Source organism: Telmatherina bonti (assembly GCF_933228915.1).
Source record: "Telmatherina bonti genome assembly, chromosome: 16".
NCBI classification, from domain to species: domain Eukaryota; kingdom Metazoa; phylum Chordata; class Actinopteri; order Atheriniformes; family Telmatherinidae; genus Telmatherina; species Telmatherina bonti.
This window is the reverse complement of record NC_136614.1, coordinates 9840302-9856366: the sequence shown is the minus strand read 5'-3', so window position 1 is coordinate 9856366 and position 16065 is coordinate 9840302. Positions and strand designations below refer to the sequence as shown.

Sequence of the window (16065 nt, the reverse complement as noted above, 5' to 3'; positions counted from 1 at the left end):
TTTGTTTATGATCAAGATTCAGGGTTCTAAGATTTAGTAATTAAATGATTAGAATGATTTTTCAATTCATCGTTTTTCCCTGTTGAGACTTTTTGTTCTCCATTGTTACATCTATATAACTTTTTATTCCATTCAGAATCTATTAATTCAAGTAACCAAACAAATTCATCGTCACATATGAAACATATTTTTATATTGTATATTTTATATTGTCTTTAACAGAATCTGCTGTTAGCAGTAGTTAGAAACAACAAACTAATCTAACATGGGTTGGAATGGAGCTTCTATCACATGTCAGTAATGTTTCTTTTCTCATTCACCAACCAATAAACCACTCATAACTGCTAAATTTAACTAAAAGAAAAGCACTGAATGACTAAATCAAATTCTCATATATTATAGGTCTTGGGTTTTCCCCAGTATAACCAGTTGTCTTTTGGCACTCATGGGCTGCCGTAGCCAGGTATTTGACACTTTCGCCTTATCAGTTTGGCCCATCTATAAAAAGTAAACAGCTGTGTTCATGCTATGAAAATCTGCTGGGTGTTAAATTGTTGTGCCCACAGCTGTTGCCCTCTTCCTTGTGGATAACCCCAGATCTTTTACCATGTTTCAGCAGATGCATTTTATCCTTATTTGTGAATAAATTTAATTTTTAATGTTTGTTTAGTCTAAATGTAAATAATATTCTTTGTTTGATCCAGAGGAGACTTTTTGTCTGTGCTCATTGGTACGCTGTGTGTTTTTCTCCTTTATTCTAGAGCAGACAGTTTATGTCAAATGATAAGGTTTGGCTTTTTCAGTGCCGGTCACGTCAGGACAGGACTTCCTGCTCATTGGTTGACTAAGACAAAAACTATTTAATTACATGTTAACATTCTAGTCGATGCCTAAAATCAGAAAAAAATTAGAAAAAAGGAGGGTTTCGGGTTTCTCACCTCCCGCTGCTGCTGTACGAGCATGAAGGCCTCTGCGATGCTGCTGCACATCTGTGGATTGAGGTTCTCTTTCAAACTGTTCAGTAGCTTTCGATGGTGACATTTGTTAGCTGCATATATGGAGCTTATTTCCTTCTGGGCAGAGCAAAACAGTTTGCCAATCCATGGGAAAATGTTGTACAACTGTTGATGAACACAAACAAGATAATTTAAGGGACTGTTTTAACAGTTTAAGTTTTTGAGTTTTTTTCTGATGAATATTTGTAGTGCAAACACTACCTGCACACCAGGGGAGCCAAGTAAGAAGTTGCCTCTTGTTGTTTGATTTACAATGTTGACAAAGTCTGCAGCATCATACTGAAATCTGCTGCCGTAGATCATGGAGCAGATTATGTTACACAGAGCATAATTCATCACTTTGCTCATATCAAAGGCTTCACCTGCAATGATGAATCACTTTATTAGCACTGAGGGGTAAATCTCCATATCTGCAGTAAAAGTAAAAAGTATTTTCAGTATTTCAAGGTGAGTGATGATACCTTTGAATTTCTTAAACTCCTCAATGATGTGATGAATTTCCTCAATGATTTTGTCCTCACATGATCTCTTTCCCATCCCAAAGTCTTTCAGGTTCATCAGAGCAAAACGCCTCATTTCCTTCCACAACTCCCCATTTCCAAAAGCTACCCCTGGTTTAAACAAGTTGTAGAAAATGTGTAGTAAACCAGAGGGGTATGAATCCACTGAGTTGTTAAAGAGAAGCTTCAGATTCTTGGTTCGTTTATAATCTTCATCAGAATCATCAAGTTCAGTACAGAAGATTCTGGACACATTATCAGTGTTTTCCTGTTACTCAGCCTGCAAGGTCAGGTCTTCTAAGGTCAATCTGATATAAAATATCATACAAGTAGGCCGATGTTTAATTTTAGTGATTAATTCCAAACTTCTATCAGAACTGTGTACAACAGTTTTTACATTTAGGGAAATTCTGCATTTGTGCACATTTATATGTTCAGAATGGAGAAATTCTCCTACCATGGTGCAGGTTTGCATCCTTTATGACTCTTGGTGGGTCCCGCTCTCCAAACTCGTCTTTATAATTGACGAGCGCCTCCTTCACTGTCTTGTATCCTGCCAGGACCACCACTTTCTTAGATCCCACGTGGACCGTGAACACAGATCCATACTTCTTGGATAACTAAGATGAAGAAACTAAATTTAGTACCAAAAAAAAAAAAACATTTAAAGAGGAACATTTAAAACAACATTATTCAACCAGGTCTACGCAACAAACAGCAATACAGCCGTATTATTTAATGGTCTTAATTTTTCTAGAAACATCTGAGAAAAAAAACAAAAAGGAAAGCTGGAATTGTATTTTCAGCCTCAACAATTAAACAGCTGAACTCAACATAGTTGACTTTTACTGGATCTGCTTCACCTGCAGGAATGTTTTATCAGGTCTCTTTGCATCCAGCTGCAGCAGGTTGCCCAGTAGGGGAAGTGGTCTTGGTCCCGGTGGCTCTGCTTTGTGTTGCTGGAAGCTGAACATGAAGGGGGGGTAGAGATAGATAAGCAGCAGAAACACTGAGAACATCAACAGAGAGACGGGACTAAAAGACTGGAGGAGAAAATCCAACACCCCCATGATGGTAAGACAAACTGTCTGTGTTCTGACTGGACTAAAGTCATTTAAAGCAAAGTGGGGAAGGAGGAGGAGCATTCTGCAGTACAATATAAACCCAATATAAGTTTTTTTTAATCCAATTTAAATATTTGCCAACCTGGAGACATAGATAATCCATTTGACTTGATTTGTCTGGACAAACAACATGTCAAGTTTACTACTGGTTTTCTCAGACATGTGACAGGTAGGACATTATGTCTGCACTAACCTAGATTGTCCTAAATGAGCCCAGTCTGGCTGTTTTTGTGAAAGCATGGAAAATGAGCTGATTTCTAACCACCAGTGTGGTTAAATCTGCCGTTTTAAACACCCCTACTGTGAAGTAAAGCTAGTTTTGCTCAGAAGGAGCTTTGAGTAGCGACCACAACAATGCTTAACAAAACTATTCCATTTGGTCCAGCAAAATTTCAATGCTTCCCTGCTCCAACACATCTGACAAGTAAAATGAATCCAACAGCTTTTGAAGTTGAATCAAAATTTGAGTCTGGTAATGTTTGAGAGGGAGACACTGAAAAGTGAAACCCTGCAGGGCTGTACAACCCTGGTTTTAAGCAGGTGTGGTGGAAGTTATACACAGCATAGTTTTAATGTGTTGGTTCACTCTCCATAAGAGGAATTAAAATTAGAGGTCTGACCTGCTATTCTCTGGAGAGTTGTATGGAAATATAGTAGGTTTTTTTTGTTATTTTTTGGTGACTCTTTTCCTGGGTGAATTAAAATTGTGTGATTGGCTGGCTTGGTTGACATTATGGGGCCATAGTGGCTATACACACATTAGCACGTGTGTAAGTTTGCTTATATGATGGCAACTCCCGTGAAAGATCTGCAAATGTTAAAGTGGTTGTCAGATCCACATACCTGTTGTACCTAGCATCAAAATTATATACACAAATTGCTGTCCACACTAAGCAAATTTTCTCAAGCGAATGTCTAACCAGCGTGCACATTAAATTTTTTCTGTTCTAACTTTTCCATCTGATACATGCTAATGGAGCTTTCTTCAGGAAATCCACATTCTTCACACCAGAACGTTAAAAATGTACATACGTCTTGACCATATTTCATCTTCATAAACACCATAATAGAATCTGGTTTAAGTTGCTCCTCCTTTCCCCCTAGACTCCCCATTGTCACCTGGCCTTATTTCTACTCACAGGACTTAATGACCTGGTCTCGTATTCACGGGATTTACTGGCCCAGCATGCACAGCACAGATTTGTCAGTAAATCTTTAAAAATAGTCTTTGGTTATCTAGAATGTTGGAAGTGCTACTACTTCATTGCAGTGCATTAGCACATCCATCCATCCATTCTCTGATGCTTATTCAGGGCCGGGTCACAAGGGCAGCTACCTAGAGGCCAGATTTCCCTCCTTCCAGCCACTGCTTCCAGCTTGTCCAGGGGGAATCCTGACACATTCCCAAACCGACCAAGAGACATAGTAACTCCACACGTCCCAGGTTTTCCCCAGGTCTCCTACTGGTGGAATGTTCCTGCAAAACCTCACCAGATAGATGTTCAAACCAGATGCCTGAAGCCCCTCATCTGGCTTCTCTTATGAGAAAGCAGCAGCTTTACTTTGAACCTCTCTCGGATGGCCAAACTTCGCACCGTATTTCTATTCTACAGTCATTTAGACCCTTTAATCCAAAGCAACTTACACGAGTGAGAACAGCACAAGCACGAAATCAAACAGTAGATGACACTGTAGGAAGGTGCTAGTGGACTGTCCAGTTGGACGCAGGTCCTTCCATTTCTGATTTGCCCAATTACAGGAAATTTGCAAATTTGACAAAAACCTGACAACTTCAAAATTTTTACATGTTACAAAGACCAAAATCATAGCACATATCTCCTGAATGAGTGGAAGAGTGACTTTTGAATGGTTGAAGTGAGGCTAAAAGGTAAAGGAGGAGTGTTTCAAACATTTTGCAGGAAAGATAAGCGTTTCATTTGAAGCATTTTAGTGTGGCTAGAGGAGGATGAGTCAGACAATGCCAGCTAGGGGTGACTCCATAGCAATTGGCCAACACAGCCACAAGTTTGACAAAAGTTCAGACAGTGATTGTGGGTCTCACAATAAAACCAAAGTTTATTTAATACAACAAATGGTTAAAAAGCTAAATAAAAAACACCTATAAAACCCTGTCAGTCCACAGCCTGGAGATGAGCACAGAAGACAGCAACCTGCCAAATTAAAACAAACATGCAAAACAGAAAATCAAAATAATCACAATCAAATATGTGAAAAAACTTGAACCATACAAAACGTTGAAGGCAGGTTGCCTCTGTACTGAAAAGTCCACGCCGTGCCCAAAAACACCCAGATATGGGAGTGTTATGACCCAGACTCTGCTAGGGCAACTGAGCCGCACAAAAGAAAGACCTGTGGCCAGGTGTACATATGGACCAATACGGATTTATTGTCCAATGGTGGAAGACAAAGCAAGAACAGGCCAGGAATGGCCTCAAAATAGCCAAACCAAGACCAAAACAAGCCCGTAAAGCAGTTTTCCGAACAAAAACACAGGTTTTTTTTTTTGTTTGAATAGTTAAACCAAACATATCACAGAACCATGACAATGAACACCACAGAAAATAAGGCAGCTCTGTCAAAATCCTCCCAACATACAACAGTTTAGACTCACCACACAAGCTGAGGGCAGACCACTACTGAGCCAGTGGTAGCTGTTGAATGAAGGACTCCTGGTGTCTTTTAAGTCCTGGTGATTAGTGGAGTCAGCCGAGTTCAGAGTTCCAATTATCCAATGAGCAGGGTGGGGATGAGCAGGTGACATGAAGGACCAATCCCAGCCAGGAGGCAGCAATCAGAGCTGTTTTTTAGCAGAAATCCCAGCCGAAGGTTCAGAATTAGTAGACTGAAAAGCAATACAGGCAGCCATAACACTTCCCCCCCCTGAAGTTACAGAACCTTGACAGGAGTTCCGTAAACAAAACATAAGTCAAACAAAAAGTCACATTCTGGAAAGGGCATCGGCACAAATGTTTTCAGACCCTCTCCCATGCCGGATGTCCAAGTGGTAGTCTTGGATCAGCAGAGCCCAGCACATGAGACGTTGATTTTTATTGTACATTCGAGAGAGGAAGACAAGAGGGTTATGGTCTGTAAAGACCACAATGGGGTATGCACCAGAACCAAGATATACTTCGTATTGGAGACAACAATGCAAGTGTTTCTTGCTCAATAGTGGAGTACCTTCTCTGGTGCTCAGCAGTGGCGGCTGGCCAATAGAGGGCGCAAGGGCGCAGACCTCCCCAGAAATATATCTCAAAATGATCATTTTTATCATATAAATTGTTACACATTTTCAAACAAAATGCATTTTGTACTACCTCAAAAGCCTTTTAGAAACGTACACTATTAATTTTGAAGAGGATTTTCTTTCAAATACGTCCTTTCAAATGAAGGGGCGCCGGTTTAATATAGATAAATAGATGTCCTTCAACTTTTGCCCAGCATGTGACTGCAGGTCTCTCTCTCATTGGCCACCTCAGGGATCCCCTTTAGGGCGCAAGAGTTGCGCCCTAGAGACACCCACTTTGATTAGTAGCCAATAAATATTCGTAACTATTTTTTCGTCACATGTAATTGGACAATGGACGTTGTCAATCATGTAAACACATCAGTAGATTTATACATGCGCCCTTGGCCTTACACTGTGAATGAAAGACAACTACGGAACGGCGTCTTCTAGTGAAACTACGGCAGACAACACGGTTGTTTCTTTACAGAGATACCCTTTTGCGAGGCGCAGCCTTGAAGAAAAGAAAAGGGTAAAGGAGCTTGGGCCGGACCAGCCCGATTTACAGATTCAGCAGCAGACAAGTGATAGAGGACGAGCTTACACTCGCGGTTTCTCGCGGGGCAGCTATGAGAAACGTAGCTGGCTAAGTGGATGCTCCGTGAGTAACTCGTTCTACTGCTTCCCCTGTTTACCGTTTCAAACGACCGGCACGGATAAATTGTGGACAACGGGCGTGCGTGATCTCAAACATCAAAAAAATGCAAGAGGCACGAGAGCAGCCGTATCCATCTTAACAGCTTGAAGCTACATTTTTTTGGAGGCCTTAGCATCGCTGAGCAGCTAGATGAAGGCTACCGGATTGGCATTAGAAGGCACAATGAAGAGGTGAGGAAGAATCGACACATTCTGTCACGAATATTAGACTGTAAAATTTTGCGGAGCTTTTGAATTAGCTTTGAGAGGCCATGATGAGAGTGAGAGCTCTGAAAATCCCGGAATTTTTCGTGGATTAGTAGATTTCGTTGCCTCTCTTGATGGGGTGTTGAAAGAACATCTCGATAATGCAACTGTTTTCAAAGGGACTTCAAAAACTGTGCAAAATGAACTTTTGGACTATGTTGACTACTGTCAGGGAACATATAATTCAAGAAGCTCAGAGCAGCGACTTTATATCCATCCAGGCAGATGAAACTATGGACATTGCCACACATGCCCAACTTGTGCTTGTGCTGCGCTATATTGATGGCAAAAACAACCTGCAGGAAAGATTTGAGTTTATCCCTCTGCAGTCAGCTACAGCTGAGTCTATTTCTTCTGGACTCAAAGAGCGTCTTGCTGCCATTCTTCCAGAAGACCAGAAAGGCAAGCTCATCTGTCAGGCGTATGATGGAGCAAGTGTGATGAGGGGTGCAACCTCAGGTGTTCAGAGAAAGATACAAGATATCTACCCAAATGCCCACTACAGCCACTGCTATGCACATCAGCTCAACCTGATAATGAAACAGGCCACCTCTCACATTTCCAAAATAAGGATTTTTTTTCTGACCTTTCTGGGTTTGCCAGCTTCTTTTCAAAATCACCAACGCGCACAGGTGTTCTTGATAAAATTGTGGCCCATAGACTACCCACAGCCAGCTCTGTTAGGTGGAACTTTCACAGTCGTGCCATCAATACTGTGTTTGAGCACAAAGATCTTATTCACTGTTTTGAGAGTATAAGAGACTCCAATGACGTTGACCCCAACACTGTTTGAGAGGCAGGAGCCTATGGGATGCTGCTGGAGAATCAAGATTTTAAGTTTTTTCTTTTGTTTTTTTATATCATGCCTCGTGGCTCTCCTGTATGCCAAGCTTCAGAAAAGAACTATAGACTGTCCATATTAACTGGTGCATCCAGCAATTCCAGCAGGACATTAAAAAGATCAGGTAATGGCTACATTTATCTACTTCACAAATATTGTTATCACTGATTGTTACTTCCTAACTATCTATTATAATTTCTTGTCATGTGCAGAGACTGTCCGTATGATGGTTGAGCAAAGCCATGGTGAAAGCAGCAGCTCCCAGGCCGCAAAGAGACGACGAACAACCAGTCCACAGGAACATCAAAGGATTGCTGAGGAGGTGAGATAGTGTTTTAAGCACAGATTCACTGTAAAGTGAAAGATTATTTAGTTTATCTGTGTTTATGGAAGTGTATGAAAAAATTCACGTATCATAAAGAAAATGGACTGATACATTAATTCTGCACCACATGGTGTATTAAAAGTTCTTTGTATGTGTTCATGTTAGGCTGACCACATTATTTAAGCAACATTAATTATTAAATAAGCAACATAAAAAAACATGGCAATTAACTGATACTATATTACAATAAATGCACCAATGGAAAAAATACTTTGGCAGTCAAGGATATGTCAAAATTAGATTTTTTTGCTTATTGTGCATGTCCAAACACCAGTTTTTTGTGCTGAAAGACCCAGCTCATATCACACACCTGGATTCACAAGAGTCATCAGGCACCCTAACCACAACTTTCCCATCTACACCAGTAAATGTGTAATATGGTGTCTCAGCACAAAAAAAAATAGCTGCAAATGAGATTTAAACTGTTCTAAAACTGTTTAATTTTTTTGATGATCACTAGAAAACTATACTACTGCCATGTTTTTTCTTTGGTTCTTTAACCCCCACCATAATAGGTTGTATTTTTGTTAAGTTTATCTAAAGAATACAATATAAAAGGATTTTGAAAATGACATCTTTTTTCTTTTAAATTTGGAATTGATATTTTTCAATGCTTTTCTCTTTTTGTAGGTCTGTGATACAATATTGGGACACAAGGGAAAGGTTCTCCTTCACAAACCACCTTGTCAGTGCCACCCTACTGCAAAGTGACCACTTTGCACATTACAACAAGCCCTTTCCTGAAGATGCACTGACCAGCACTGTGAACGCCTACCCAATGGAAACAAGCTTAAGACAGAGCTTAGTCTTATTTACAGCAAGGATGAGTTCAAAGCCTGTCGTGGTGCTGTGGACCTCTTTATGGAAAATAACCTTGGGGAGGTATTCTCAGAAACAGTTACTCTCTTAAGGATCATCATCACCACACCGATGACCACTGCTGAGGCTGAGAGATGCTTTTCAACTTTAAAAACGAATAAAGACTTTTCTCCAAAACACTATGACCCAAGAAAGACTGAATGCTCTAGCAGTGCTGTCAATGGAAAAGGGGCTAGTAACTGAAATGACTGACTTTAACCAAAAGGTTATTGACAAATGTGCTGGACTGAAAGAAAGGAGGGCCAAATTTATGTTCAAGTAATAGTACTGAAAGGAAAACATGTTTTTTTTTTAAGCACTATTTTAAATAAAAGTGCTATGTAAATATAGTTTGAGTGGTTGTGTTTTTTTATTTAGATTTTTTATATTATTTACTGTACTGTTTTTTTTCCCCCCCACTTTTTGTTTAAACCTTTACATAACTGCGCCCCCCCCTAATTTTTTTTTTTACCACCAGCTGCCACTGGTGCTCAGTAAACTTCCTGGAGAAGTAAGAGACAGGGTGGTCGATCCCCTGAGAATCCTTCTGCAGCAGAACAGCCCCTACGGCACTAGCATCAACCTCTAGTTTGAACGGCCGAGCTAAATCAGGAGCCGCAAGAACAGGAGTGTGACACAGTAAGGATTTTGCTACTTCGAATGAAGTCTGGCACTCGTCAGTCCACTCGAACTTCTGTTTTGGACTGATGAGGTCAGTAAGTGGACGAACCACAGACGAGAAGTTTCGGCGAAATGTCCGGTAGTAACCAACCATTCCTAAAAAGCGATGCAGCTCACGGCGTTGGTGGGTATAGGATACTTAAGGATGGCTGTGATTTTAGCATCGATAGGTCGTACTTGGCCTCTCCCTATTTGTCGGCCCAAATAGGTCACAGTGGCTCGGGCAAACTCACACTTAGCCAAGTTTAGAGTCAGGGAGGCTTGAGCTAAACGATTAAACACTTCTTAGGACCTCTATATGTTCGGACCAAGAGTCAGAGAATATGACGAGGTCATCCAGATATGCAGAGCACTTAAGACCAGACAAAATTCTGTTTACAAGTCTTTGAAATGTAGCGGGAGCGTTGCACATACCGAAAGCCATAACTGTACTGTAGAAAGTCATCAGGAGTGACAAATGCCGAAATGTCCGAAGCACGCTTAGTCAAGGGCACTTGCCAGTAACCCTTTAACAAATCCAGTTTACTCACGTAGCGAGCAGCTCCAATGTTGTCAACAGTCCTCGACTCTGGGAAGAGGAAAAGAATCAGTTATGGTAACCGAGTTAACGTTACGATAATCTGATGAACCTGGGGGACCCATCGGGTTTGGTTTCCACTAGGCAAGGTGAACTCCATGGGCTATGGCTTGGCCTTGCTAGCCCATGAGCTAACAAGTATTCGGTTTCTTGCTTCATGAGTTTCCGTTTCAGTGGAGAAGCCCGATATGGGTGTTGCTTTATTGGCTTTGATTCCTGTACGTCGATATCATGCATTAAGACGGAAGTCTGAGTCGGAACATCTCCGAACAGACACAAATGTGAATTAACTAATTTTAGAAGATCATCCTGCTGGGTGAGAGTCAAGCGCCTTAGGCAGAGGATAACATCTCCGAGTTGGAAAGATGGGCATTTAAATGGGTTTTTGGGACATCTAGGCCATCTTCCTTCTCTGTGGAAAGTTCAAATTCTGGAACAAGAGCAGGAGAAATGTGCACATCTGGTTCACCCTTGCGGGGGTGGTACAATTTGAGCATGTTTGTGACAAATCCGAGACTTACGACGGCGATTTGGAGTTTTGATTAGATAGTTGTACTCACCAATACAATTACTTCGAATGGTCCCTCATACTTTGTAGAAAGCGCGGACCCTACAGAGGGCAGAAGGCTGAGGCCCTGATCTCCAACTTTGATTTCTCTTTTCACAGCTGAACGATCATACACGTTTCATTTTCACCTGGGTGGTATTTAGGAACAGAGTTAGCATGGGTCAAACGAGAATGGAAATTTCTCACATACTCCCTGATGTCGCGGTTGGCTGCGTTGACAGGCAACAAGAATCTTTCCTTAAGAGCTCGGAGTGGGCCACGCGGTGTATGCCCAAGGACTAGTTCGGCCAGACTGTATCCAAGTGATTCCTGAGTTGCCTCACGAGCAGCAAACAGAACAAATGGGATTCCCTCATCCCACGCTTAGACTCCAGACAATATTTTCGGAGCCTCGACTTTAAAGTCTGATGCCATCTTTCTAAGGCACCCTGCGACTCTGGATGATATGCACTTGAGGTCACATGCTTGACGTTCAAGGTCCGAAATACATGTTTAAACAGACAGGTCTGGAAGTTAGTGCCCTGGTCTGTTTGTATGACTTTAGGCAACCCAAACGTAGAAAAAAACTGAGTCAAGGCTTTTATCACAGCCTTCGAGGTGATCTTTCGCAACGGGATGGCTTCAGGAAACCGGGTTGACGCACACATAATGGTCAGAATGAACTGGTTTCCATTCTTGGATCTGGGCAAAGGACCCACACGCAGTCTATGAGGACTCAAAGGGCTGCTCCACCACAGGAATAGGACTCAAGGGAGCCGGGGGTATAACTTGGTTAGGTTTACCCACAATCTGACATGTGTGACAACTACGGCAAAAGTATGACACGTCACGCTTCATGCCGGGCCAGAAAAAATGTCTCAAAAGAAGCAGATATGTTTTCGTTACTCCGAAATGTCCAGACCAATGGCTTTCATGGGCTAATGATATTACCCTCGCTCGATATTGCTGTGGAACCACAATTTGGTTGACAACACTCCAGTCGCCTGTCTTTGACTGAGGTGGTGACTGTGGCGCATAAGTACACCATTTTCAACAACATAGTTGCATTGCAGAGTTAAAGTTAGATCGGCATTTCTGACGCTATCAAAATATGTTTTTAAGGTCGGGTCAGACTTTTGAGCATCAGATAACTGTTCACGGGTTAAGGGAAGTGTCTCGGAGTCAAGATCTGACATGACAGCAGCTCTATCACTTGTGTCCTCTGAGGCACCTACAGGGACATCACTGATGATGTCAGTAGGGGGGGGGGGGGGGGGGTTGTCCCCTGAGAACAAGTCCATGAGAGTTGTCTCAGCAAGATCAATATTGACGTCCTTACGGGCTTGTGAACGAGTTAATGCACAAGCAGGGTAAAGCTTAGTGTCTGTACATGAGTGGTCCGAGAGAGGGGCCACAGGAAAATCCAAAATCTCTAGATTAGGGACTATACGTCCTCCAGCCACATCATTTCCCAACAACATTGTTATTCCTTTTATGGGCAAGTCAGGACACAGCTACAGGGAAAAATCCAGTTACCAACTCAGAGGAAATGTGTACTTGATGTACTGGTCTGGGCACATACCCCATTTAAACGCCTCTGATCACTACATTGTAACCACATGAAGAGGTCTTGGAAAATGGCAGCACATTGGCCAATATGAGAGTCTGGGAGCCCCCAGGGTCTCAAGATGCGAATTGGTACTTGATCCTCTGAATTTCCTGTTAAGGAAACTGAGCCACTAAACAAATGGGACAAAACATGAGTCAAGGGAATTTTTCTTATTCAAGTCAACTTCTCTGCAGCGGGCCTCCGTCCGAACCAAGCCAACCCCTTTTGATTGTTTTTGGTTTTTTCTTTTCAATGCCAAGCAGTCAGAGATGACATGGCCTGGTTTGTGGCACTAACAACATTCTCTAACTGGACCAGGAGTGGACCGATTGTGGGTCTCTTCAACACCTTTCTGGTGGAAAGTACGGGTGTGGATTTTCTCCACCCTGACGGGCATTGACATCTTGTGCGTCAGCACATACTCATCCGCTAGTAGAGCGGCCGAAGAAAGTGTGGTCACTTTCTGTTCATTTAAATACAAGACAATGCGTTCCGGGATACAATTCTTGAACTCTTCAATCAGCATGAGTTCCCGTAATGTCTCAAACTCAGTAATCCTAGAAGCAGCACACCATTTATCAAAGAGAACACTCTTCTCTCGAGCGAACTCGACATAAGTTTGCCCAACAGTTGGTTTCTGCTGGCGGAATTTCTGGCGATAAGCTTCAGGTACAAGTTCATAAGCTTGCAACACAGCGGACTTAACTTTCCCGTAATCAAGGCTATCCTTTAGAGGAAGCGCGGCTACCACCTCCTGTGCTTTTCCAGTTAGCTTGCATTGCAATAACAAAGGCCAAACTTCAGGTGGCCAACTAAGCGTACCAGCAATGCGCTCAGAGGCAGCAAAATACGAGTCAACCTCAGAGTCACGAAAAGCAGGCACCAAGGAGATACACTTGCTCACATCAAATGCAGCGGAAACAGAAGGAGCCATCTGTGAAAGATTGACAGAAGGGGGCGGTGCCTGGGCTTGAGCCTCCAGCTCCAGCCTTCGCAGTTCAAAATCCAGTTGAGCTTGGGCCTTTTCACAGGCCTCCAGCTCCAGTCGAGCCAAGTGAACCTTCAATCGAGCCTCACCATGGGCTCCAGTACTGCTGTCAGAGAGGAGCGGCTCATATCGGGGGAAGAGTAACTGACACACCCGCCTGTTCACCAACCCGCAATCCCACCTCGGCAGTAACTGCGCTGGGAGTCTGAGGGAGTGGTTCCGCCTCCTCCTGAGGGTGGGTCTCCTCCTCCCCAGTTGTTGGGTCACCCTTAGCCAGAGTGCCCTCGCACACAGCTGCGGTTTCTGCAGGCGCCTTCAGCACCCCAAAAGCTTCCAACTGTTCCACCAAAAGAGCTTTAATCTGGCTCTTAGTGGCCTGTTTGGGGACCAACAGAATGTAATGATCTGCAATCTGCACAAGATCAGCCTTACGGCAGCCATCAAGTCCAGCAAGGGAGGGGGCAGCAACAAAACACTCCAAGTCAAAGGACGTAGCCATACTAAACCCCGATCACCAACCAACCTGAACAATAAATCAAAAAGTCACACAGATCTCACAATGGAAGAGGGATCAGAGAGAGATCCCGGACGAGCCCCCACTTTGTTACGACCCAGACTCTGCTGGGGCAACTGAGACGCACAAAACAAAGACCTGTGGCCAGGTGTACATATGGACCAATACGGATTTAATGTCCAATGGTGGAAGACAAAGCAAGAACAGGCCAGGAATGGCCTCAAAATAGCCAAACCAAGACCAAAACAAGCCCGTAAAGCAGTTTTCCGACCAAAAACACTGGTTTAACTATTCAAACAAAAAAAAAAAAAAAAACAAAACCCTAACATATCACAGAACCATGACAATGAACACCACAGAAAATAAGGCAGCTCTGTCAAAATCCTCCCAACATACAACAGTTTAGACTCACCACACAAGCTGAGGGCAGACCACTACTGAGCCAGTGGTAGCTGTTGAATGAAGGACTCCTGGTGTCTTTTAAGTCCTGGTGATTAGTGGAGTCAGCCGAGTTCAGAGTTCCAATTATCCAATGAGCAGGGTGGGGATAAGCAGGTGACATGAAGGACCAATCCCAGCCAGGAGGCAGCAATCAGAGCTGTTTTTTAGCAGAAATCCCAGCCGAAGGTTCAGAATTAGTAGACTGAAAAGCAATACAGGCAGCCGTAACAGGGAGGACAGAAATGGTTAGAAGTCAGAAACCACAGCCGCTAGGACAAGTCTCTCCCCAGGGCAAAGCAGGTCCGCTCCAGTGGTTGTGAGCCAGACAAGACACCATTGTCTCAAAGGGACCAGGAGCAATGGCACGTGGTGCACACCTCCCCAGTACACCTAAAGAGAAGGTTATTTACTTTGTGTATTGAGCAAAACCCTATGAATATATAGATATCCTACCTGGTAGGCAAGTGCAGCATACCCTCAAAGAGATTTATGGCCAACTGATGCTGGAGAATTGGATGGCTCAGTTCACCCAGCAGCCACAGCTGGCAAACTCTCACGCTACAGGGAATCATGGTGATTAACCCAGAGACAAACTTGCCAAACAGTCACAAACAGATTTTACTTACAATTTGTCAATGGGTAGCACTGACCACGCTTGCTGTTAAGCTGCAGCAGGATAGAACCAGGAGACAGAGTGAGGAGCATGCACACCTGCCCATCTATAGGGCCCCTTGATTAGCCTCAATGGCTTACACCTGGTCAGTGCAGATTGGTGTTGGAAGGGGAAGCCTTCCTCACCACATTAGGAACAACTTAATCAATGTGAATGCGATCCATCGCGTTTGTGCCACTTCAGCCTATCAAATATTAAACTCTTTGGTACATTTATGAGAATGAAGCTATGACTTTTGTCAGAGCAAACTTTTTTAGATTTTGAGATATTTAGCATTTTGTAAAAACAAATTCAGGCTTGTGATTAGCTGAAAGCCCTTCAAACCAAAAGCGGATTAGACACTGAAAAAATGCAGCTCAGCTATTGGTCAGTTTTTGCATAATTAGCTGAAAATGGTTTCAACAGGGTTCAGAACTCTGCACCAGTTTACAGTGGCCGGTACATGGCAGCCATATAAATACTGACAACTTCCAATTTCTTCCTGTTTTGACAGAATTTTACAACAGTCCCATACACATAGGGAGGTTTCTCAACGTAAATCTGGCTTGCGCTTCTTAAAACCAAGATAGTTTTACATAAACTCATGGTGGAACTTTACTTTTATTGAACCTGTTTTCATTCACAATGTGTCAAGTTAGATGATTGCTCGCAGCTGAGTTCTTCAACCAGCAGGGTCTGTTTGTTACTATATAAATTAGCATAGTTTCAGCTCAGAGTTTTTGCAATGTTTTTTCAAAGAAGGGGTTGTAACCTCGTGACATCAAGTCAACTCAGTACTTCTATTTGTCATTTTGCCACTTTATCCATTCAAATATTAAACTAGTAACCTCATCCATGAGATATGTTTGGTGTTTTTTGACTTTTCAGTTATTCAGCTTTTGTCAATTTTTCAATTCTGTCTTGTAATTGGAGAAAACAGAAATTCAACACAGCAATTGGTTGATTTTTTTTTTTTATTTTTAGCTGCAGACTGCTTTATCATGGTGCACTGTAACACAAGTGTATAGGGGTGTACAAGGCCCAGGTTCTCTCCAGCATCAGCAGGCACTTTTATCCAAAGTGACTTACATACACACTCATACCATGATAGACACATCAGGG

The 16065-nt window shown here is 42.6% G+C and overlaps 1 protein-coding gene across 1 annotated transcript in view; it reads right to left on the bottom strand.

The window, feature by feature from the left end:
* LOC306767627 (cytochrome P450 2K1-like) overlaps positions 1 to 9709 on the bottom strand; it is a gene marked incomplete at both ends in the record, with an annotated part of 28552 nt that extends 18843 nt beyond the window's left edge. Inside the window, 7 exons of the mRNA XM_079255701.1 lie at positions 939 to 1121; positions 1218 to 1378; positions 1478 to 1627; positions 1974 to 2136; positions 2380 to 2525; positions 7520 to 7664; positions 9407 to 9709. Of these exons, the coding sequence (XP_079111827.1) occupies positions 939 to 1121; positions 1218 to 1378; positions 1478 to 1627; positions 1974 to 2136; positions 2380 to 2525; positions 7520 to 7664; positions 9407 to 9709 (1251 nt within the window). The remainder of the gene's footprint in view (positions 1 to 938; positions 1122 to 1217; positions 1379 to 1477; positions 1628 to 1973; positions 2137 to 2379; positions 2526 to 7519; positions 7665 to 9406) is intronic.
* Positions 9710 to 16065: the final 6356 nt, after the last annotated feature.